Here is a 26,213-nt window from a genome sequence, read left to right on the forward strand (position 1 = left end):
ATCACACATTGAATATAAGTCCAAAATATTACTGGATACAGCCACAATGGCAAACCAGAAAGTGCTGGGCTAACTTTAAACAAAATCAATGACCCTTCAGGACTCTAGGCACAGGCAGCTAACGTGGTTTGTTGTTCACCATTTGTTCAACAAAACACCTCATTGAGTTCTACTGCACGTGAGAAGCAGAGTGCTATGGAATCCATCACTTCCAGATTCCTTCAGCAACTGGTAGGCAATGGGAATGCTGACAGATCATATCAGCTTCCCTTGACTGTGTCTTTTCATCCTTCACGCAGGTGGGAAAAGCCAGCATTCTAGCAGCTCCTGGTTCAACTGAGATCACTTTTCCTTAATCATTATCTTAACTATTCTTAAATGAGTACTTGTGAAGCATCTGTGGCAATGTATTTCAAAGCAAAATATAGAGCAAACTGCAGTCTCTGATCCTGGGGAGTCTTGCTCACAGTGCCAGCTTGCTTCTGTATTTGGTGGTCTCACTCTCCTTACCTAAAAATAAATGGCCCACTTTCCCACTTTAAACATGTATTGCTTCTCTATGTGTGATTCCTTTCTAAGATCATAAAGAATTTCTCTGAAGAAGCAAAAAGCATCTAAATATATCTTGTCTCTATAATTAGAAACATTATGATAAGATTTGTGATTATTTGAGATGGCTGAAATAATTTGGTAGGTTGTATACACAAATTCTGTGTAACTCACAGAGGCTCAGTAACTACATCATGTTGTTAGCTCGTTAAAACTGAAAGTGGGGCCAGGGGTGCAGCTCAGTGGTAGAACACTTGCCTAGCATGTGCAGGACCCTGGGTTCCATCTGAAGCACTGCAAGAATGAACAAAAACCAACTGGAAATGTAGTTAATGAAAAGATTAAGGATCCAGAATAAAATTTACAAGACTCAAAGGCAAAGACCTACAGTATTTTAAATCCTCTCAGCAGTGACTTTTAACACTTTTTAAAAAATGTGCTATCTCCTTTATGAAATAACTGTGAGCCTTCTGAGTTATTTTCTAAATATTTTCATTTGTATATTTAATTCATTTTTAAGCACTATCATTTTTTTATTTAATTCATTTTTTTAAGCACTATCTTAAAAAATTGGCACCTTTTGGTACAAATAGAAGGCAACAATAAGAATTAATGGAGTAAAATGTAAAAAAAAAGTTACTAAATTCTGGACATAAACTTTTGCAGTAAAATTTCTTTTTATTCATGAAAGAAATGTTAAAGACAGGTGTCAGAAACATTATAAAATCTACTGAGCCCTTGCTCATAAAATAATCAAATCAACAGGATGAGAACTCAAAACTGAATAAATTTCCCATTTTGTCACTCAACATTATTATTCTGTCTATGTAACATTTGTAAATTCTTAAATCTTAGGAGAAAAAAATGTCCCACAGTACAGTGGAGGAAAATTCTGTACTCAAAATAAGGAGGCTTGGATTATAGTCTCCCTTATAAATATTTACTGGCTTTAAGAATGAATAAGTCACTGATTCCCTGGGTCTAAGATATTTCTTTTTAAAAACTGTGGATGATATAATATTTGTCTACTTGTTGTTATAAGAAATAATGACAGCAGCTAAAATTAACTCAACACTTATATTTTACAAGGCCCATTGATTATTTTGTTAAACATTCCCAAAAGCTGTACTATTATTAAACCTGACTATATTGGTAAGAAAACTCAATTTATGGAAGTACTCTGCTCAAAATTACAGAGCAAATGACAGAGATGGGATACATACTCATATTTTGATGCTTTGAGAGTTGGTACTTATAAATAGCAGCCTAAAAATATATGGCAATGGAATATGAAAATTTGACATTATATTTTGTCATATGAGATTGTGAGATCATTGTAGTAAAGATTATGTCTTACTCATCTTTGTGAACTCAGTATGTAAGAGAGATTTGATAACACTTAAGTTTTATGGAATTAAATAGACTGCCAGGGCTGGGTTTATAGCTCAGTGGTAGAGTACTTGCTTAGCATGCATGAGGCTTTGGGTTCAATCCTCAGCACCACATAAAAGTAAATAAATAAGATAAAGGTATTGTGTCCATGTACAACTAAAAATATATTTAAAATTTTAAAAAATGAAAAAAATGTACTTTGCTATCAGAAATAATTAAAAGAAGATGCACATGAAAAAAACAAAAATCTGAAAGGTGCAAAATGACAGAAATTACATATATGGATCATCTATGTAGTTGGTCATCTCTTCCTACCCTGGAAATGAATAATATGTGCAAGGCTTTCTCCCCTCAGGGGCAGAGGAGGTTTATTCAAAGTGATAAAGCAGGGGAAACACTCCCCAGTGAAGGAAGAAGCAGAAAGCATTAGCCTAAACCTGAAGGGTCAGGGTGAAAAGAAAATCCCAGGACACAGTCAGCCAACATCATGCCAGGTTCACTGAGAAAGCCACACTGGGAGGAGCATTAGTTTCCCCTTTAGAAACCAGAATAAGATGCCATTATGAAATCTAACAGGTAAATACTGGAAGCTCTTAACATTAAGAACACCTAACATTTTTTCAGAAAACACGTTGGTATTGGGGCTAGGGATGTGGCTCAGTAATAGAGCAATTTCCTGGTATGTATGAGGCCCTGGGTTTGATCCCTAGCACCTCAAAAAATAAAATAAATAATCTTAGTATTATGCAGAAATAGGTCTAGCTAAAAATATAATTTCTCTTAGATCTACTGTATAATATACCCTTAAAATGCACAATGGGAGGGTCTCAAAGTAATACTCTTTCCACTTTTAGGTCCAACTCAGTAATGGAAATGTCTATGATGACCTCTTTGGTGATCAAATGTAGAATTGACCTTTACCTCCAAATGGTTTTTGAAATACTAGACATACACACACATTTAAAAATTTTTTTTTCATCAAAACAGATTACTACAGTACTCATGAAAGTTTGAAAAGAAGTTTAAAAAACTTTTCCTTTAACACTTTTAAAAATAATTTTCTGTACTTTATAAATAAAAATTCTTAAAGTATGTATGTATGTTATCTGAAATTCCAAGAAAGGAACACAGACTACAAATTTTGTGGCAATTTTAGATTTAGTTATCCCAAATTTCCAAAGTAGTATTTCTTTCCATTTCTAGATAATTATAACAAAGAGTTCTAGCTAATTTTCCAAAGAAAATTGATGAATATCTTCATTATTTTCCTAAGACACATACAATATTTGTCTCTTTTTATATCACAATATATTGGTTTCAACATTTCGAAAAATTGATATTTTGGGGGGGTGACATTTTGGTTTATGTGGTAAGATTTAAAATTTGTTCCTATGTCAGCATTTATCAAAATGCATAACCCTAGTTATTATTTAGGTCTTAGGAAAACATTTCTCTAATGCTTAGACTCAATAAGTTGTCTTTTCTTTATTCTAATTTCCTACATTCCCCTTTGTAAGTAGTCTCCATGATTGTAATTAATTGCTCAGTGTTTCTTTTTTCCAAAAGATTATAATTTCTAAGAGAGCAAGGACTATATTATCTTGTTCACTATTATCTCTATCATAGTGTCTGACCCATAGTGGTGACTCAATAAATGTAAGTACTCAATGCATGAATGATGGATGGATGAAAAAATGGTCACTTCCCTCTCTGATAAAGGTTGATTATACTAAAGACACTAAAGAAGAAACTATGGAATCATACTCTTGAGGAAGAAGGTCAGGCAAATCTACAATATACATTTTAAAATGGTGTAAGAACAGTAAAAATTCAAACAAATAAATATGTGAATTTTATTTGATCTCTCATAGTATTAGGATGAGACCTTTGAGTGAATATGGAGTCAATATAGCTTAAAGATTTTATGCTAAATTCATTCAAAATTCCTAGCAATCTATCAAGTCTTTTTTTTAACCTTATATTTGCTAGCTACTTTTCTTTCCACTATTCTCTATGTAGATATTTCTCTCTGAACACACTGCTTTCAGTACCACTAATGTAGAAGCAAATGACACATGCAACACCAATTAAATATTTATGCCATATAGCACTGAAATGGTAAATATTGTATTATGCTTTCCACTTGTCATTAGTCAGGAGACGATGCTACATTCTGCAAAAATGATAGCCTAAAACAGAGAAAACATAACTGTGTTTCACAGACAAGATATTTATGTCTAGAATGAACTGGAGTTGAACTAAAATAAAGGTATTTCTTATTGTTACTATCTTTTGACTATTTTTCAAGTCACGAAAATCCCTATATTTAAATTTAAAAACAGTCTGTTTAAATGTAGCATTTTTCACATATTATTTACTTTAACTGACCAAGCTAAGACTAAAATTAATTGTTTTTAATGGGAAAAGGAGCATACTTGTATAATTTCTTAAATTTAGTGTATGATTTTTTATGTATACTAATAAACAATAGGGTAGGCTCAAACTGAATATCTTTTCCTTTGCTAATAAAAAGCAGCAAAAATTTATGAAGCCAAAAGATTGAGTACAAATATTAGTTTCTTCCCACTTTAGGCTCAATTCAGAAGACACTGATATGATATACAAAGTCAACTGCTGAACGAACTGAATTTTAAAGCAATCTCTGAGTCTTTTCTAGGTTTTTAGATGATATATTAGACTTACAAAAGTAATATTTTCAACAAATTAAGAGAGTTCATACTAACAGTCTGGACAGTGCAAACATGCCAAGATGGCCAAAATTTTTAGTGTTGCTTAAAGGAGTATATAAATATAAAGGCAGAATTCATCCCTACAAAGTGCTATTCTTAATAAAGAAAATAAATGCAACTAGAAGTAGGTTTTTACTAGGTTTTCTCCTTTTTGTATTCTTTGAGTGCTACAACCGAATGCCTTATCAAATTATTATTTTCCTCCTCTTCTAGAGGTAAGCTGTTTGATTCTAAACCTTCATTCACCATTTAATCAGATTTAAATATAGCCTTAAATTCACATACACAAACATAAAATATCGATACATGGATTCCAAAATTTTAGGAATCCATGTATCAATATTTCCATGTATCATTAGGTTTATAATTTCCCATCCTCTGAAATATAAGTAACATATTTTTCCTACAATGTGATGAAACCACATTAGTATTACAATGCTACCATTCCATCTCAGATAAAATCCATTTTCTAATATAATGCACCTAAGAGTTAAGGGAAGAAACTATAGTGAAAAATGGTATGTAATTCATTGCTTGGCTATGTTCTATAACCTAATAAAACAGCACTTTTATCACAAAGACATGTCCAAAAAGAAAAAAAAGAATGTCACAATATGTTTTATTTTGCCATATAATTTAAATGGTTGATTTTTCATGAAACATAAAGGGCTGGCATATTTTTCCTTCTGACCCTGAGTTGCATATATACAGCTAGTACCATAATCAATTTCAAGGTACACAGAGAGGTAAAAATGTTCATAAAATGCAAATAGACACAGAAGTAGCACAGATAAAAGCTAAGGAATCATAACTGCAATGAACCTGGATTCGACAGGTTATGTTTTGATAGATCTAGGGAGTGCTTATGTTGTTAAACAGCCTTTTTAGCAGACATATGACAACATCTATTTTAGGAATCAGTTGGTAGCAGCTGTTCAAAAAAATAAATAACTACATATATATCTTTTAAATGAAAAGGAATATTGAAAATCTGAGTAGTTCTTTGGTTAGCAGCATGTATCAGGAGCTCACAAGAAAAACAATGCTGAGTTATTTCTAGTTATTGGGAAGTAACTTAACAAACCGTTTCCTTAAAAAAAATTCAGATTTACATGAAAGGATTTTTGTAGGAGGGGGGAAAGCCACTAGAGTGTTAGAAATGGGAGATAACAAAAAATACAGGATTGCTTTTTTGGGAGGTGATGGAAATATTCTAAAATTGACTGCAATATTTGTAAAACTTTGTGAATATACTAACCACCACTGAATTGTACACTTTATTATTTTTTTTACAATATAGTTTGAAATTTTTATTCAATGAAATAAGAACTTCTTCAATTATGAAATTGCCTTCCAAATTCAATGGGCATAAGAAAGAAAACCTATTCTGAATTTCTTTCTCTAGTTTTTCTTCATCTAAAATAGTGGCAGACAGAAGATGGAAGGAGACCCTCATCATTATACAGAATACATGTATGATGATGTGAGGGGGGAAAAAAAAAGAAGTGTGTCACATTAGATTGGTTAGAGAGAAGTGATGGGAGGGGAGGGGGGGAAGGGAGGATAGGAAGGGCAGCAGAATAAAATAGACACTAGTATTGCTGTATGTATATAAGTGACTGTATAATCAATGTGATTCTGCAACCTGTACACTCAGAAAAATAAGAAATTATACCTCATTTGATTCAAATGTATGATACGTCAAGATCATTGTACTGTCATGTGTAACTAATAAAAAAAAGATTAAAAAATAAAATAAAATAGTGGCAGAAACTATACCAAAATGTGTAGTATTTTCTTCAAATAGGGATCATGGTAGTGATTGAATCTGTCTTACTCAATGTTGTTTTGGTGCTGATGTTGAAATTTTGTCATAAGATTATAGTTCAAGATCTCCAAAGCTCTTTAACTTCCCATACTTTGTGGAAGTTTTATGTCATGCTTATTTTTTTTATTGGTTATTCAAAACATTACAGAACTCTTGACATATCATATTTCATACTTTCGATTCAAGTGGGTTATGAACTCCCATTTTTACCCCAAATACAGATTGCAGAATCACTTCGATTACACATTCACATTTTTACATAATGCCATATTAGTAACTGTTGTATTCTGTTACCTTTCCTATCCTCTACTATCCCCCTCCCCTCCCCTCCCATCTTCTCTCTCTCTACCCCATCTGTTGTAATTAAATTCTTTCCCTTGTTTTTTTTTTTTTTTTAGAGAAAAGGGAAATTCCATGGAAATGGAAGGAGACCCTCATTGTTATACAAAATTACATATAAGAGGTTGTGAGGGGGAAGGGAAAAAAAAGAAAAAGAAAAAAAAAGAATTGTACACTTTAAATGAAGGAACAGATAAGGTATGTAAATTTTATCTCAATAAAACTGCACTAAAATAAACTCTGCAGTAAATTGAAGTATTGGGTGGAAAAAACAGTCAAAAGTGCAAAAAACTGAGCACTCCGCTAGCATAATATATTCTGATAAGATTTTTGTTTTCTTTAGTGTTCTTCAAATTTAAAAAACATGCACAAATATCCTTGATATTTTCTTATGCAAGAGGAAATACTTTTAATTTTCAGAGACTGCCTATCAGTTTATGAAAATGTTCATTAAGTAAAATATCCATAATGGTGTTCTTGGAAGTTTGACTTGAGTGATTTGTCACAGTTTTAACTGGTATAATTTAGATATTTATTTTGATTTGTATTTAATAATGCTTTATGTTTTGTGATATGATTTCTGCACATTTTTTTTCTAGTAAAATTTTAGGTTATCTTCCACCTGGTGGGGGGGAGTCTCTGTGAGGAAAGCACTGTGATCAAGACCTCCTCCCCAACTCAGCATAACTGTGAATGGAAGCAGAAATAAAGGCAGGCAACAGTTTTTTTTTTTTTAAAACTGTTGGTTATTGCTGATTTTTTTTTTTTTTTACATTTTATAATTTTAGAGTAGAAAAAAAGAAGAAAGAATACATTAGGGGGCAGAAAAGTGGGACAGGTTTTTGGTTTTGTTTTGGTTTTTTTTTTGGTCTGTATCATTATCATTGAACATAACATTATGGTTAGGAATCAGTGGAATTTTCATTGTGCAAAGGCATACCAACTTAAGGGTTAATAGATTAAAGCAGGATTTTAATTTTTAGCTTAGCAGTCGAAAGACAATCATAATGTATCTGCTGAAAAGAAGTATGCCATATGTACATTTGATTTTTTAAATTGGGATATACAAAATTACAACATATCTGTCCTATTATGTATCAGCTAAGGTTTCTCAATTCATCTTATTCCTTTATCCCAACAGAGCCTCATGACCTCACACTTAAACCTGGGTTTCTAAGAGTTTGTCTAGACTGTATAGTGCAAAGAGTAGCCTCAATGCACAGGTGGATATCTGAGCTTATATTAATTAAAAATTAAACACAAACTTTAGTTCCTCAAATTCACAAGCCAAATTTCAGGTGCTTAGTAGCCACATATGTCTAGTGGCTAATGAAACAGTGTGGAAACACCATTTGTATCATCAGATGGAATATCTTGGCACTAGCTGAGACCCTTACTATTCAAAGTGTGTTCTAAGGCCCACAAGAATGTTATCTGGGGAATTTTTGGAAGTAAAGTATCTCAGTTCTCTCTTCAGATCTGCTGAATCAGAATATGCATCTTAACAAGATTGCCAGGTTTTTCCAGGTACATTAAAGCGTGAAAAGCACAAGTCTGAACTTCTTTCACCAAATTACATATTTTCGAGTGCCATTAGAGCAATCTTAAAAAACATAAATGTGATTCTTTCTCACTTCAGTGCTTAAATTTCACCAATTTCTTTACTGTTTTCAATTCTTCAAAAATCTCTTGGAGGCAGTTCTTGTACAATGTGGTACTATATAAGTTTCTAGTTCCGTTTCCTTCATTATTGCTGTGTGAGTTTAGGCACAGTGTCTCTCTAGGCAATGGATTCACCATTTGTTAAACAGAGATAACTCATTAGGTTGTGAAAACAAGATGAGGTAATTCACACACAGCTTCAAACTTGGTGCCGAGCACTTCATAAGCACCTTTGTGGATAGTTCACATTTCTCCGTTGCTGTTCCTCAGACGACCTCTCCTTATGGATCTGTCATAGCCCTTCCAGCATCAGGCCAATGCCCTCTTTGATTTTCATGCTTCAGTTCAAGCATCAGCTACTGGATCAAGGCTTCCCCTACATTTTCAGCCAAAGGTAGATATTTTTGTTCTTTTTTTCTTTTGCTTATCAAGCTGCTATGAAATCATGTACTATTCAAAGTGTGTTTGCAAGTATGTTTTTATCCCTGACTATCAGCTTCTAGATTGGAGAGCTAATTTGGACTTCTAATGTCTATCAGAGTACCCAGGAAAAATGTTAACTAAAAAAGCCTATCGAGAGGCTGGGGATTAATATCCCTATGTATGTATGAGGCCTTGGACCTCAAAAAACCATGGAGGTACTAGAATAAGATTTACGTGTATTTAAAAATGATGTAGACTAAATTAGGACTTTATAGGTATGGTATGAAAGACAGAAATTGTAAAGAAAAAATTATGTATGGAAGAGGGAAAAATGACTGTGACCACTGTTAATAATAACTTAGAAAAACATATAATGTATATGACAAAGGATTTATATGCTTAATAAATAAACATTTTTGCAAATCAAAAAAGAATATAGTCTGGGCACAGTGGTGCACACCTGTACTCCCAGGGGCTCAGGAGGCTGAGGCAGGAGGATTGAAAGTTCAAAGCCAGCCTCAACAATTTAGTGAGACCCTGAGCAACTTAGTGAGACCCTGTCTCAAAATAAAATATATTTAAAAAATGGCTGGGAATGTGGTTCAGTGGCTAAGCACCCAGTGTTCAATCCCTGGTACGTACACACACACACACACACACAAATATATATATAGGAAAACTCCAACAGCAAAATAGAGGCAACTAAGCTATTCACACACAAAAAGGAATATAAATGGCCAATAAATAAAAGATATTCAACACTACTAGTGATAAACTAAAACAACAATGCAACATTTCACCTGAAGAGATTAGCAAAGATGAAAAATATTGGTAATAAAATATATAATATGGACTATAACCACTACTAGGATAGGAGATTATGTAAACTGAAAATATCCTTGCCATGGTTTGTAAAATTTAAAGCATGCCTAAACTTTGGCATAACAAATTTCTTTCAAAGAATTTATACTGATAAATATTTGATAAAATTAGCACACATGCATGCACAAAACATATATAGTTATATGAATAAAAGAAATAGTCATGGGATTTGGGGGTACTGGTTAATGAAAAAAAAAGTCACTAAGTAAAATTACACAGATGATATATGATGAATGATAAGTCAGAAAAACTTGTTATAAATGCACTATAAAATATGAACCCCTAGCTGTATACATGCATGGAAAACATCTGAAAGGATATATAAAAAAATTAACAGTGGTTTCCTATGCACTATGGAATTGCAATTAATTTCCACTTTTTTTGATCTTTCTGTGTTCTCTAATATTTTAATAAAAATACAGAAAAACAAACAACAAAGTCTGTCCATTTCCCTCCCTCTCTTCTCTCTTTCAGAAGCTATTTGCCTTGTCCATCCTGAGATAACTTCACCTCAGAGAAGAGACAAGTTACAGCTACATTCTCATAACTTGTCATTATCGAACTGGAAGGTGAGAAAGAAAATTTTAGGATAGGAAAAATGCCTCAAGCTTCAATATAAACTTATTCCTTAGGCTTTTGCTTTATATTGACAGTCAATGCAGGAGAAGGGGGCATCTGAGGGAATGGAAAAAAAAAAGGTTCAGGATGGCTGCATCTCTGTTAAAGGTGGTGAAGACAATCTGATGATGACATTGGTCTCCCCATTGATCCTAGGATTTATCAGACAATCTGGCTGGATGGGCAAGTGTCCCTTTTCTCCCTCTTTGCTTTATATGTACACTTAATAGACATGGATAACCTTCCCTGAGGGAAGCATTCTATTCTTTTTTTTTTTTCAAGGGTAAAGGCAACATCTTTAATCAAAAAAGATTTAACAGGGCTTGGGATGTAGCTCAGTAGAAGAGTTCTTGCATAGCACATGTGAGGCCCTGGGTTCCATCCCCAGTGTGTGTGTGTACACACATATGTATTTATCATATAACTGATGATGAAATTCTTTAAAATTCTTTTCCTGATTTTAAAAAAGAATCACTGTGTTAGTATGTTAATCATTTAAATACAAGAAAGCCAATGAAAATTCTATACTTGTGGTTAGTTAAAGCGTTAAAATTATGAGATAATTTTCTGATAATTATTTTTTTCTGCTAATACTGGTATTGCATCTCCTTCCTTCCTAGCACAATAATTAGATCAAAACAAATGTTCAATAACTAACTATTGAACTGAAAAGAGGACATGAGTATTTTCACTATATAATTTGCATGTTTCCATGTGGGGAAAAATAAAAGGAAAAGTTCATGATAATGGTACTAGTAGGAATACAGTAGAATGCTGGCTACTAAACAGCAGAATCAGACAATTTTGAAAAAAGAAAAGGAGGGGCTGGGGTTATAGCTCAGCAGTAAAGTGCTTTGCCTTGCCCTTGTGTGGTACTGGGTTCGATCCTCAGAGCCACATAAAAAATAAAAAAAATAAATGAAGATATTGTGTCCATCTTTAAAAAAATTTTAAAAGAAAAAGAGAAAAGGAAAATGTTGAATTTTTACTTAGAAGAATAATAGTTATATTCACTAATGGATCCTTGAAAAGCATACAAGTCTCACAAGTAACAGGGACAAAAGTCTCACATTAAAATGCTACTTTTCTGATAGTCACACCACAAAAATAAAATTAAATGTTATTAAATTGGTATTCAAAATATTTAACAACTACAAAGACAGATACTTTCTTATCAGAAAGAATGCTGGGTCAGTCAACCTGACAGGAACCCAGCCCCAACAGTATTTATCTGTCTGTCATGATTCATGTTAAAAGTAAAAAAAAAAAAAAAGAAATCCCCTATAAGCACACATGGGTAGTATATAACACATACATTTCAGAATAATTTACAATTCTTTAGTAGATCATACTTCTGATACAAATAATTTATATAGCTAACTAGAGGAGTTTCTCTTAATGGCTTTCATATTTTCTAACTGAAAACTAGAAGTTCACCTCTGAATGCTGATGTTTGTTGCTGTGAATTTCCATATTTATGTTGTGAAGTAGCATAGTATTGTTTCAGTAGGGTGTGATCTTGGGTGAGTGTCAACCCCTTTTGTGTCTGGTTTGACCATTTGACTAGAAGGAGGTTAACTTAGATTAAAAAATGACAAAGGTTTTATCTTTCTCTCATCTCTGATTGATGGGTTAGAGGCTGTTGAGATGCTGAATGAAGCACTCTGATGAAGATAATGAGGATGTCTCCAGGTTCCGTAGGAAAGAGTGCTCTGAATCATTAGTGATGTCTTCCATGGTCAAAGAATTGGCAATAATAGTACATAACATGTCACAGAGCTGCCACCCCTGATGCAATTATCTCTGAAGTTCCTTCATGCTCTACAATTCTGTTTTTCCATTAAGCATAGTGACTTAAATGGTTATCTCACTTTTCAAGGTATCTAATTTATAGCTAAGGAGTATTGTAGCTATTGGTAGACATTGGTTCACTGGAAAAGCATCATGTTATTCTCTATACAGCTCCTTGAGACTCTTATTCTTTATAAATTTGAGGATGCATCACCAGCTGTTGTTCTTGGTGGATAAACCACACAACACAGCCAGAGACTCATCTCAGTGGACAACATTAGCATTTCAATGTGGCAGACCTTTGCCTATATTCAGAAACAGATAAAAATATGATGTCGTGATTTCTGAAATTTAAAAATACAATTTCTAGTATTTAAATGCTGCAACAGATGATGAAATAGTTAAATGTAAGGAATATTTACAACTTGTATCAGTCATTTGGGTTACTAAATGAAAAACATGATCAATACTACATCCAGAAAGATGAAAAAATCCACATATATGAGTGAGTATATAATCCATTCATTGTTTTATAGATGCCCAGTTCTCTGGAGAGTTTTCCTGAGTGCAAGATGATGGTCCTGAGTGATGAATTTTACATTTAGATAGCCGAGTTAGCTGAAAGATGTGTAATATCACAAGTAGTGGAGAGCTCCCTATTGAGCACAGATGGAAGAAGATTCCTGCACAGTGTTCATTCCTGTGAGTGCATGAATTATTTTGTGGGCAAGAAATGTCATAGGCCTATCCATGCTTCACGGGGAATAAGCCAATAACATATGTACCCCATAGTTTTTTGTCTAAGAATAGACCTTGCTCTTTATGGAAATGAATCACCTATGAAACCAACTTTTCTATTTACCTGTCTCTGCTGAAAATTTGCTAAACCACAAAGTGATTATATAACCTCATAATATGATCCTTGATTAAAAAAAATAACACAACAGTATAAAGCCCTGATTTATAGACAAAATACTTCTCAAAGCTTGCTCTTACCTATAAAATATGACAGAAGTATTGCCAGGAGCACTGAGACCCCTACAGCACACAGGGCAGTACATTTCCAGCTACAGTACTTTGAAGATTTCTTGAATTTAAAAGCACTTCTTGATAAGGTGTTTCGAGGTAATGGCCGAGTAGGCGGTGAATAAACAGAGCCAGATGCCATTGTGTATCCTGGGGTTGCAGTACTGAACAGTGGCGTTGTCCCTGTTCCTGTTTTGAATAGGAAATGCCTGTGGAAAAGGAGAATATCATCAGAAGACACAAATACGTTAAGATACAAGATACAGACACAGCAAGGCACTAGTTCTCCTGTCTTCTGCACACACACATTTTCTCTTTTTACCGTTTGCCTCATATAATTTAAAAAATAAAAATTAAGGAAATGTTTTAACCAAAAACCCCAACTCATAAAAATGACAATAATGAAGGAGCCTGATTTTTAATGTATACACAGGGTTTTGCATACAAATGATTACTGTTCCTTCGAGTAGATATTTTGGGAGATTACAAAGTTATTCTACTCATATCGTTTCCTGAACACAGACATTTGGGAATTTCTTTTGATGACTGCCTTCAGAGCATCTTCATAATTCCCATAAGAAAACCAGTGTTGTTATGTTATAGCTATATATGTACTTAACTATTATATGAGAATACTATTCATGTAAACACAGGTGCACATGACTGTGCTGTTGCTCCTCCCCAATTTATTTCCTGGAAGTCCATACAAACATATTCCTCCCAGGCTGCACCTTACTAATGAGTTCTTTCAAGCTTGGCCACGGGCAGCTAGCTGGTCAGTTCTCAAGGGATGTCAGCTATTTTATTTTTAGCTTATGTCAAATGTAACCAGGAAGTAAATCTGCTAGGGGCTGGGAATCACAGAGTACTTTGTAAAACCAAACCTACAAATATGAAGAAGGTTTTCAATCACATGTAGACAAATTTCCTAATGTGGCTCAATGATACAGCATTTGCCTAGCATGCATGAGGCCCTACATTCAATCCCTAGCACCATGAAAAAAAAAAAAAAAAGCTAAAGACAGAATAAAGATTCTTTAAACAGGGTACATAGCTAAATATATTTTATTTTAATACTCATGTACTTATTTTACTGTGTATTAGAACTGGGAAGCCACACCACCAAATTTAAATTATGCTTTACTACTTACTGGTTATCTGTCTTTGGACAAATTCTTTACCTCTGATTTGGTTTCTTAATCTGCTAAATAAGATAGTAATTGTATCCACCTCACAGAGTTGTTCTGAGGCTTAGTTAATGATTATTGTAAAGAACTATAAATTATTTAGACTATATTAAGTCCTACATAAGTATTTGATGAATAAAAAAGAAACCAAACTTATGATTTCATTTATATTATCACTTAGAGGAAAAGCTAAACAGGTATTTAAGTAACAGAATTTGTCAGTCTCCAGGAAACTATTAAATGACTACTAGTGTAGTTAGTACACAGACCAGATGAAAGTCATGAACATTTGCCTAATACAGGCATGGTAGAATGTATTCTAGATTAGAAATCAGAAGATATGGGTTTTAAGTTCTTGTGGTCATAGGAAGACTCAATTGTTTTTCCATCTGTAAAATGGAGCTAATGAGTTCTTTATTTTACAGGGTTGTAAACCAGTTAATGCACCTAAAACAGCTATGTCAACCACAAAATTAGAAAAGATGCTAACGATAAATTACAGCTTCTATAATTATACTCATGACTGTATTGTGAATCCAATTTCCTATAAACTACTCTAGAAAACTAATAGTTTACAGTCTGAATTAAATAGTATATTGGAAGCAGCATTGTTAAGACTTCCTGCCATATTCACATTCAGCGTGGCTGAGAGTATAATAATGTCTGGAACCAGACTATTCAATCCCAGATTTCACTTATAATTAGCTGGATGATATTTGATAAGTTACTTGAATTTCCCATGTGTTGATTTTATCATCTGTGAAGTGGGCATGATAACAGCACTGATTTTACAGACTTTTCCTCAGCATTAAATGAGGGCACACATGGACAGTATTATATTAGTACCCACCACACTATATGTGCTCAATAAACATTAGCTATTAGCTAATTTTCTTTTATTTTTAGCTTACGTCAAATGTAACCATGTTATTCTGCTCAAATTAACATACTAGAATCTATATTCCAAAAGACCAAATATTATAATTTGAAGACTTTAAATCTCAGTTCAAAATGTAACATCATAAAAACCAGTATGTACTAAATGAATTCCCACGTTTACAATTTTGATACTGGTACTCTCATACACTTGACATTACTGTGGAAAAGAAGATAGGCTGTTATCAGGCGGAGAAGTAACCTGATCATTTATCAGGCATCAGCAAACTTCTTTTGTAAAGGACCAAAAGTAAATATTTTGGGCTGTTCTGGCCACGTCACTAAACTCTGTAGCTGCAGATGATGCATAAATGATTGAACATGGCTTTGCTTTAATAAAATTATATTTATGGGCACCAAAAATTCAATTTTATAGAATTTTACTATGTCACGAAATATTCTTCTTTTTCTCTGCATGTTGTCAATTATTTAAAGATGTTCAAAAAATTCTTGGCCCATAAGCAGTACAAAAATAGGTACAGGACTGGATATGGCCTGTGAGCTACAGATAGCCCCCAGATTTAAATTCTCCCTTTTTTAGGATTACACAAGAAGAGTAAGCAAGAAGATCAGCAGCCAAAAGTCACAACTATTCCTTCAATGACACTGGAGAGGATTTATAAAAACAACAGCAATAACAACAACACACATACAAACAGCACAAAGGATGCAAAAAAATTTATCTTGGAGAAGACAGGACAGATGCCCGTCATTGGACAGAGATCCTGTGGTCATCCTCTTGGAAATTACTTCACTGTAAGAAGTCCTTGCAAACACAAGAGGATGCTGAATAAACCACCTTTGCCAATGGTAGGAAAGGACTGATATTTCTCATGATTGTGGAACAACTGGCTAACTCAGCCTGCAGGTGTGGGCTTTGGCATCATCTTTATTTTGGATGATGGCATCACTAATGACATCAACTAGCTGTCCATTCTGTCCCTTCACCAATGATAATAACAATAATTGCCATTTCCCATGCACTTACTAAGGGCCATGCTCTGCTTATTATTTCATTAAAAAGCCACCAAAGTGTTGTGAAGGACAAAATGACTTGTTAGTATTGCCATACTTTATCCTCCAAGTCCCAGCTCTAACTGCCTACCACCCAATCCAACACTTTGTCCTCTTTACTCTCCAACATATCACCATGTGTATTTTCTTCAAAGTACCTACTATAATTATTATCTTGTTATTTATCTCCCTGTATGGTAGGTTAAATCTTTGAAGTACACTTTAGTGTGTTTTTTGCCACCTGAAATATTTTCCCTCTGCCTATGTTTACTGTGCTTCACCCTTCTCAATTCCAGCAAGTGTTTTATTTCATTGACTCTGAAAGAGATGAAATAAAATGAAAAGTAGAAATAGTCCAAGTCTCTATTGGTTTTCTAAAACCCAGACTATTGGGTGAAATGGAGTGAACTGGAGTATAACTAGAATGTCTGGGAGAAAAACAGTGTGAGCAAAAAAAAAGAGTTTTCCCTCTAGATGAAGAGAATATCTTCAGGCAAGAACAAGGCAGAAGAACAACGAGAGCAGAGGGAGGGTTCAACAGAGCCCAGCGAGAGAGGCCTGCCCTCTGATTGATGGGCAGCATCCAGAAGAGGTAGAAAGACTCCATAGGAGTCTGAGGCTCTTTATACTACTTCCATGCCATGTTTGGGTGGGGGAGATAGAAAATGAACACAGAAAGCTACCCAATGAAGCCATGTATATAGAAACAAGCAATACCGAGTAGCATCAGGTATATAGGTCTCTGACCAAGACAGATACCCTTGCTCTAGTTTTGGTACCATATGGACATTCGGGATAAAGCAGAACTAGAAAAGATACAAGATATACCCAAAATGTCTGGGAAAAAACCCCCAGAATTTAGAAAATAGAGAGTGTCCTTAGACTAGAAAAATAGCCCATTATATTAAAGACTAGGAAAAAGAAACCAAAGGCAATGGCTGAGAGCAGAGGGATTCACTGTATTCCAGGACAAAGGCTCTTCTCCTGGCTTCACTGGTTGAGTCCTGGTGAAGTAGAGATTTGACTCTTCTAAGGTGCACGAGGAGAAGCTAAGAGTGCCTTAAATCTCAGTTATAAAAGTGAGGAGATGGGCTGAGGTTGTAGCTCAGTGGTAGAGCACTTGCCTAGCACGTGTGAGCACTGAGTTTGGTCCTCAGCACCACATAAAAAATAAAGAAAATAAAGATACTATGTCAAGGAACACATTGTATCATTAAAAAAAAGAAGAAGAAGAAAAGAAAAAGAAAGAAAAGTGAGGAGATAACAGGTCCCCAGAGAGAAACTGAGGCATGCATGTGTAGGTGATATAGTTTTGAGGGCCTCACCAAGATTCCTGCGCCTCTGCATGATTGTAATGAACCATATTACTTCTATGGTTTCCAGAGTAGCACCAGAAGGAACCTCACAGACAGGAATGCAGGCTAGCTCACAATAATTCATGGATTGAAAATGAAGGGACTGACAGTGAGAAAACTCAGTGTCTTGGTGGAGAAGACCCAAGCACCAGGTGCTTCCTGCTGTGCTCAGAGCATCATGGAAGGGATGGAATAGGGGAGGGAGGGACCTAAAATGGCTAAAGGAAAGTTTCTAGGAATTAGGGCTTAAGAGAAAACATAAACATAAGCATAGAAAACTAAAATTGTAATTCTAGCCTGCTAAGTTGATGGACTAAGAGTGACATGCCCACTACACAAGTATAATGTTTGTCTTCTCTACTAGAATACAAGTTTCACCTCTCTATTCCCAGGACTAAAAAAGTTCCTAGCATACATTAGTTGCTCAATATATATATATATGTAAAATAAAATGGTGGTCATTATACAGATGAAGAAAATGACTTTCAGAGAAATGAAATATGTTGGTCAAGAAGCCATAACTGGGGGCTGGGGTTGTAGCTCAAGTTGTGGAGCGCTTGCCTAGCATGTGTGAGGCACTGGGTTCAATCCCCAGAACCACATATAAATAAAATGAAGGTATTGTGTCTAACTACAACTAAAAAAATTTTAAAAAGAAGTCATAGCTATAAATAAACAAAATCCTAAAATATGAAAAATGAAAATAAACTAGAAGTTATGGGAACCCAAAATGAGAAGCATTCCTGGAAAATATGTTATAGCTTTATTTAAAGTCATTTAAGTAATTCTTAACGAAAGATGGGATTTGAACCTGAGCCTATGGAGCCCAAAAGTTTATGATTGTAGCCTCAATACTAAAATAAGAATGTCCACTATGTGCAGGATCTGAATTTGGTAGTTGCTATCTTTAAATTAGGTATTAGTTTCAATTTCCATACCCACTGTGACTGGTGATCCTGGCAAGGAACTCCTTCAAACAGCAGGCTCAAAATTATCAAGTTGTTATTTTTCTTCAAAGAAAATGCAACTTTGAGATATTGAAAACAGAGATGTAGGAGCTGTGGGTGTGGTTCAGTGGAAGAGCCTGTTGCTTAGCATGAGTCTAGGCCCTGGATTCAATCCCCAGCACCAAAATCAAACAAACAACCAAAAAAAAGATATGATATACAAAAATATATTATTCATCAATATTAGGGGAAATGAAAAGCTCTTTACTTGAAAAAACCTCCAATTTATTTAATATATAAATTTACTTTTGTTGCTGCAAGAAAAAACAGGACGTAATTATATTTTTTCCCCACTACTGTAAATCTCAGACATACATTTCCTCCTTCTCTGTCTCAGTGACCACCATATCAGGAAACCATCAGATAAAGGCCTGGGAAATATAGGACATAATAAACACAGAAATATTATAAAACATTGAAAGAAAAGCTAGATTACCAGTGCTTTATATTTTAAAATTACTAGCCTTTAATATTTTGAGATGGCTTTCTAATATGTAAGTATTGAAAGTATTGGCCAAGATTGTTTAAATTGGTATATTTTTAAACCACTTATAAATGGTGTCATTTGAGTAAGGACTGATTCCTTCAGGTAAAAATGGGCCTCAAAATACATATGGTACAACATATACCAATGTAAAAAAGATCTTGGGCATAGTAGGAAAGGGCTATGACAACTTATTTTCTATGTCAGAGAATGTGTGGTTTCAGATTTGGTAGAACTGTGTGAGTTACAGGGTTTCTAGACAGGACACCATCTTTCCAAAGGCCAACATGTCCTTTCCACTGAAATATATAAAATAAAAACATTGATAAAGTGTATTCTGTGATTAATAAATGTCTTTAAGCCCAGGTATCCTTTGTACCTGTTTCAGGATCCAACATAATGATTCCTTTATATTTAGAACCCTACAAATATTTAATAAATGAAAAAACAAATGAATTATTGAAATTCAGCTATATGAAGCACATATAATGACTATCCCCATGAGAAAATTATTTTGTCACCTAATTCTCTATTATAAGTCACCTATTTCTGTGTGTCATTAGTCTCTCCTCATCCTATGACTCTTTGCCAGGTCACACAGCTTTGGGAGTATGCTTCTCACATATAAAACATTCTGCAAAAATTACTATCAAAAACATATGGTTTTTGACCTGGCATCCGCATGAGGTTTGGAGAATAAAGGCAGAAATTTTCTTTACTCCTCAGACCATATTTGGAAATGAAAAAAGTGAATCCTGTGAGAATATTCCCCATTGTATTCAGCAATAAAGCAGCAGCAGCTTCTTTTTAACACAGAGCACACCAGAGCTGGCTGATTTTTGTTCTGATGTTTCTAATGATGCCCTGCATGATGCCTGCCTCCAGTTCCTCAGCTATTTGTGCCACTGTTTTCACTCTGGTGATGAACTAGAGAGGCACACTTGAAGAGAGACTATCAGAGACGGAGAAGAGGAAAATCAATTTCAAAGCCCCAAAGACAGCTGGTGCAGAAGGTCACTGAACACTAACAGTTGCTTTGTGGCTTTGGAATCTGGAGGGGGATTCTATTTAACAACAACAACAAGCCTGAGCTGGGGAACTGCACCGCAGCATTAACTCCCACAGCCAGGCCGCGGCTAGCACGTCAATGGCCAGGTTTACTCCATACTAAGCACAATTAATACTTGTTCTTTGGTCTTTGTAAGTGGAAAGATCTGTTTCTTTACTGATTTGCTTTCTGACCAACTGTTTTATTTCAGTTTCCAATCTCTGTTCTAGTTTACAGTTTTCAAGGGTTCTATGATGTAATTTAAATTTAGTAAGGACAAAGGCTGACTTTCCTCCTCTTTCCTGCTGTCCTCATTCTTGCCTTCTGGTTTGTTGTTCAGTGACTCTATCCTTTGGGTCACTAACTGAGGGACTTAAGGTAATTTTCAATTACTCTTTCTTCTTGCATTCTCCCTCCCTCTCCCACCCAGGTTCAGCCTGTCAGAGAATCCTGCATTCTTTTCTTTATTGCTTTGCTTTACTTTCTACCTTTCCTCCTTTTCCCTTCCTTCCCGCTCCCGCCCTCCCCTTTCTTCCTTCTTTCCTTCCTTCCCTCCTTCTTTCCTTCCTTCCTCTTTTCCTTTGAAGGTAGATAAGTTCTATGGTCTTATACCTCAACTTCCTTCTTTCAATCTATTTGTTGAAGGCACAGAAGAGGCAAAAGTAACATTTTCATTTCAAATATTCTTCTACCCTCAAATGAAATGTCATATTTTTGTTTGTTTTGTTTTGTTTGGGTACTGGGGACTGAACCCAGGGGTACTTTATCACTGAGCTGCATCACCAGTCATTTTTAAAAATTCACCTCTGGTCTTTAATTTTTTTTTTTGTTTTTGAGGCAGGGTCTTGTTAAGTTGTTGAGGCTGGCCTTGAACTTGTGATCCTTCTGCCTGAAACTCTGGACTTTCTGAGATTCCAGGTGTGCCCCACTATGCCTGGCCTGAAATGTTAAGTTTTAAATGTCTGACCTTCACAGTGTATCAGGTTACTTCCACACACTTAGTCATCAATTCTGTCTACTCATATCTCAGGCCACTTGTAGTTGTATCTTATAATATTTTACTTTTTTTTAAAACCCCATCTCTTAGCAGGAATGTAACTTCACTTTTCATTGATTTTTGTCTTTCAAAGTAATAACCACAGAAATTACTATCATAAGATTTTTAGAAGCAAGATAAATTATTTAGATTTGAATGTGTTTTTCAGTTTTACATCATACATAATATCAATATGTTAATGCTTATTTAAGAAGATACTACTATTAAAAACAAAATTAAATGAGTAATAAGCTTATACATGTCACTAGAAAAAAATGGGTTAATAATAGTATTTTTGTTCATGGGATTAATATAATAACATTATTCCTCTAATGTCAAATAAATGGTTTAATAAGTTAGAAATTATAGGGACCCAAATGAAAAGTGTCCCTGGAAAATGTGTTACAGCATTATTCAAAGTGATTTTACTCATTTCCTCAAGGGGATATTAGGACGGAAAATAAAAGTCAAACAAGAAGGTATGCAACTACTGAATGAAGTTTTAATTAGAATAACTTCGTAAGTGGTTATCTGCATAGATGATATTTGTTTTATTCAGTGTTTTATATGGTATTAAAAACCTTTTTAAGAGATTAACAAAACAAATGATTGGAATAAGAAGAGTAGAGCAGTTGGTGCTCAGCTCCTGTCCCTTCGGCACAGTTGAAAGCTTTATTAGTGATATACAGACACCTGGAAAGATACTTCTGTTTCATATCACATCTATTATATCATATACAGAGAAAGCACTACTGCAAGGAAATACTGACACTTTCTTCCTCTTCCCAGATTTTTTGTTGGACAGAGGGCCTAATTTGCACTAAACCAAATGTGAACTGTTTCAGTAAAATGTCCTGAAGTCCTGCTTTCTACTGATGTTTGTAGGCAAATCAATAAAAAGCACCTAGGAGACAGATTGTTTTCTTCAAATTAGATACTCTGATTTCAAAGGCAATTTGCCAGTGAGAAGAATAATTGGCTAGATTTGGCCAAATTTACAAACTTTTCAAAGTTTTCATTTGAGAGGTAAGAAATATTTGAGGTATAGGTTTTTTTTTTTTCCCTTCTGGCAAAATATAACTTTCTGGATTTAAAAGGCTTAATAAAGGTCTCACAAGATTTCCTCAACATCAAACGACTTTTCCAAAATGACATTTTCAGATCTAAAGCAAATGAATCCCATACTTGTGGATTAAATTTACCTGGAAATATATGAAGGCTAAAATTAACCACTGAGTTAAAAATAGTTTTAGACACCTGATGTCAAAATAATGGACAGTTTGAGTGCATTTTAAGATACTTAAAGAGAATTGTTAAAATGTACGATATTTAATTGTTACTGTGTGTCTATATTGTAGTTTTTAATTTATATTTATTATATTTATTAAATAGTACAGAAAGTAAATCATCCCCAAATATTTGTCAGTATGTATTTGAAAGAAATGATGTACCTAAAAGATATCATTCAAACCTGTGCTTATCAGTCTTCAGAATTTTCACCATCAAATTCTGAATTTTAAGTTCTAAAGACAATTGGATTATCTGTTAAATGTATATTTAGCAACATGTTTATAACTGATTAAAAGGCCAAAAAAGCAGCTTAAAGTATGTGCTTTACATAATAATGAAAAGAAATATAAGATTTCTTGAAGCTATTAAACAGAAAATGAAAAAAAGGAAATCTATACAGAAAATTACCCATTCTTATTTACGTTTTGGTTCCTGATTGTTTCTGGTACCTTTTGGCTAATTATTCTCAAAACATCCTGAAACATCTTGTACAATTACTTACTGTGCTTAAATGCTTTGCTATTTGGAAAGAAATTATCTATTGGCTGAGGATGCTAGCCCTCAGAAGTTCTGTAAAATTCCTAAGATATTAAAAAACCCTGCTGTGAAATTTCAGGGGCAAACCCATCCATACTAGTACCTGCAGTAGTATGCAAAAGGCATTCCATAGTAACCCATCTTTTACACAAAAACAGTACAACCAAATAGATTACAGAATCACAAGTTTTGGTAAGGCTTATGAGGGTTAGGTCACAAATAGGAGCAGAAATGGACGGAGAAACCATTTTTTAAAGCTTTGTCCTGCAGGACAATCACCTGGTAGACTTGTTAAACTACAAGTCTGGGTCAGCAGGAACCTCAGCAACTGATACAGGTCCAGCAACCACACTTTGAGAACCACTGCAGTAGGATATTGGCACATTAGTTATCTTTACTTCAGTTTAATGCCAAGATTCCCTTTAAGATTGTATAACATATCAGAAAATCAATTCAAAAGACTGATGCTTAGAAAGTCACTGCTGGTAGCTTCCTTTGAGTAGTTAATTTAGAACAAATAAAATTTGTAGAATATAAGGCTCAAACCATCTGACCTCAGAGTCAAATGGCTTCAACATTTTTCATTGTTCTATGTCATCACACTTTGAATTTTTCTACTTTCAACATCTCTTCTTTTTATTCCCCCCCCTCCCCACAATCCTCGGATTAGTTAAGATTTCCTTAAGTGGTTCACTTATCCTTTCTAATGTTCGGGCAACTTTTAACTATCATGTTTATTGATCCTCCATGTCCAAAGGAGACACCAGCATCTAGTATGCTTTGGTTCTTCTTCATTTCCTATAGTATCAGTATTTCCATATGCTTCTAAAATATCCTCCAGCAAAGTACCCTATTTCACAAGGTACTCTACCTTCCTTAGGAGGAGAGGTTTCTTTCCCTTTCTCCTTGAACTTAATACTTGGACTTCTGAGCCATATATAAGCCAAACTGAAAATTCACCATGGGCATTTATAACTCTCCAAAATGTTTCATAACTTTCTACATAATGCTATTTTTCTACCCTTAACCTTTCTCACTGGGGTAATTTTTATCTATTCTTTTTTCTTCTAAAAACTATTTTAATTTATTACCCATATTAAAATTTATACCAGGAAAAGCTATTAATCATTCTCTTTATCTCCTACAGAGACTCTTCTGGAAACCTTAATACTAAATATCTTAAATACATTGTCTATATACACACGCACATAAATAAATACAATCTCCTTACTCCCTTTATATATCTGTTTTTTGAGAAGAAAAGAAATAAAATATTTTTGCTGCATGACATGCTTCCTGCTAAACTTTTCTCCTTCTTTGAGATTGCTGAGGACAAAGTATTGTCACTCAAAGTGATCTTCCCAGTACCCGCCACAGTGGTACACTACCACACGCCAACAAAAGTAAAAGCTCTGGTAGTTTCCTATCTATTAAATAATGTGATGACAAAAATTCTCTTACTCAAGTTAAATAGAAGCAAAATACTAGCCTAATTGCAAAAACAATTCCACACTGAATTCCTAAAATTACAGTTAAGGAGAAAGTATTTTCTTTTATCCTTTAGAAATTATTTTAAAACATTCTTTGGAGATGGTATAAGCAGGAGCACCAGAAGAGTACTCAACTGCTGTGATGAAAGTAAGAAGTATTAAGAGGACCAGTTTTTAATTAACTTCTTCAGTGACCAATGTAGCACTAAGTACTTGACAAAAGCTCTAAGATTAAAATTTGCAAATGGCAGGTAGAAATTGTGTCTCAAGGATGGACTGAAAAGGTGAAACAGTTAAGAAATAGTAAAACATAACTATGGTGAATCAATAATAAACTAAAATTTAATATTTGTGTTTGTATTTTAATAATTTCATCATAATTTTTAAGAAGGGTGATTCTGGAAAAGGAAAACAGATTTGTGCGTGAGTATGTATGTATAAATTTTCTAAGAAGTGCCAGGAATTGTTCAATGGATTGATTATTTTGCTTCTAATATAAAGGTATTATTACTATAAATTTAGTTATAAAATTTTATAGTAATATACTATGCAATTATAAAAAGAAAATATTTTAGACTCCTAATTAAAATGGCTCTTCTTTTTTATTACCTAAAATTCTGACACGTACTTAAAAAAAATATTTTAAATAAGAAAATTAAACATACCCCTTGTAAGCAATCAACATTAGGATGTAAATTATATATTTTGACATGAAAACAAAAGAACAAATATGTAATGATTCTGGCTGTGACACAGTGCGTTAGTGAGACTGATAAACTACTACTTCATGCTGATAGCATGTTGTGGTCTCAAATCTATTACACTTTTGAATTGATGTGCTATTATCTTTGGACAACTTTCACACTGGGAGGTGATCTAAGCAAGAAATATATCTTAAATGAAAAGCTTATAAACAAGATAGATTTCACTATTGCTACCTGAGTTAATATGAACTATTAGTAATTGTTCAAAAAAGTGTTTGAGACACAAGCTGTTTTTAACATTTTACATAAAATTTGCAACATCTGTCATTATACACTTTAACAATTAATAATTATATTGAATGTGAAAACATGTTTATGGGAAGTACAATATTGTGTTTTAACCAATCTCTGGGAAAAGTAGGAGGGAAAATACTAGAGACTGTTAAGCGGATTGGAGGACAATTCATTTAGTTATGTTCTCTACTTTCACACTTAGTTTTCGCAGTCTTAAGCAAGTAAGACAGTTATATAAAAATTAAATATAATCACAGCTGAACATGGTATGAAGCTATACTCTGAAACAAAACATTTCTATTATGACTTATTTAAGTTAGACACATCTATAGTCAAGCAAAAGCATTTTTGGGGGGAATGTTAAGAACTGAACAACAACAATTTGCAGAAATTACTGTTTTTGTTTTAACCATTATTAAAAAGGCTCAAATAGTTTAACATTTTAGTTATTTCACATTTTAGTTATTTTAGTGTCGTAGCCATGGCTTCAAGTATAAAAATCTATATTAGAGATTTTCTTGCATGTTTTAATATATCAATTACATCTTCTGTTGGTATAGTAGTTATTACA

The 26,213-nt window shown here is 33.9% G+C and overlaps 1 protein-coding gene across 1 annotated transcript in view; it reads right to left on the reverse strand.

The window, feature by feature from the left end:
• The window catches only part of Tenm3 (teneurin transmembrane protein 3), a 331,254-nt gene that overhangs the window by 152,501 nt on the left and 152,540 nt on the right, over positions 1-26,213 (reverse strand). The window contains exon 3 of the mRNA XM_071610514.1: positions 13,231-13,469. Coding sequence (XP_071466615.1) covers positions 13,231-13,402 — 172 coding nt within the window. The 5' untranslated portion in view covers positions 13,403-13,469. The remainder of the gene's footprint in view (positions 1-13,230; positions 13,470-26,213) is intronic.

The sequence above is a fragment of the Marmota flaviventris genome, chromosome 3 (genome assembly GCF_047511675.1).
Source record: "Marmota flaviventris isolate mMarFla1 chromosome 3, mMarFla1.hap1, whole genome shotgun sequence".
In the NCBI taxonomy this organism is placed as follows: Eukaryota; Metazoa; Chordata; class Mammalia; order Rodentia; family Sciuridae; genus Marmota; species Marmota flaviventris.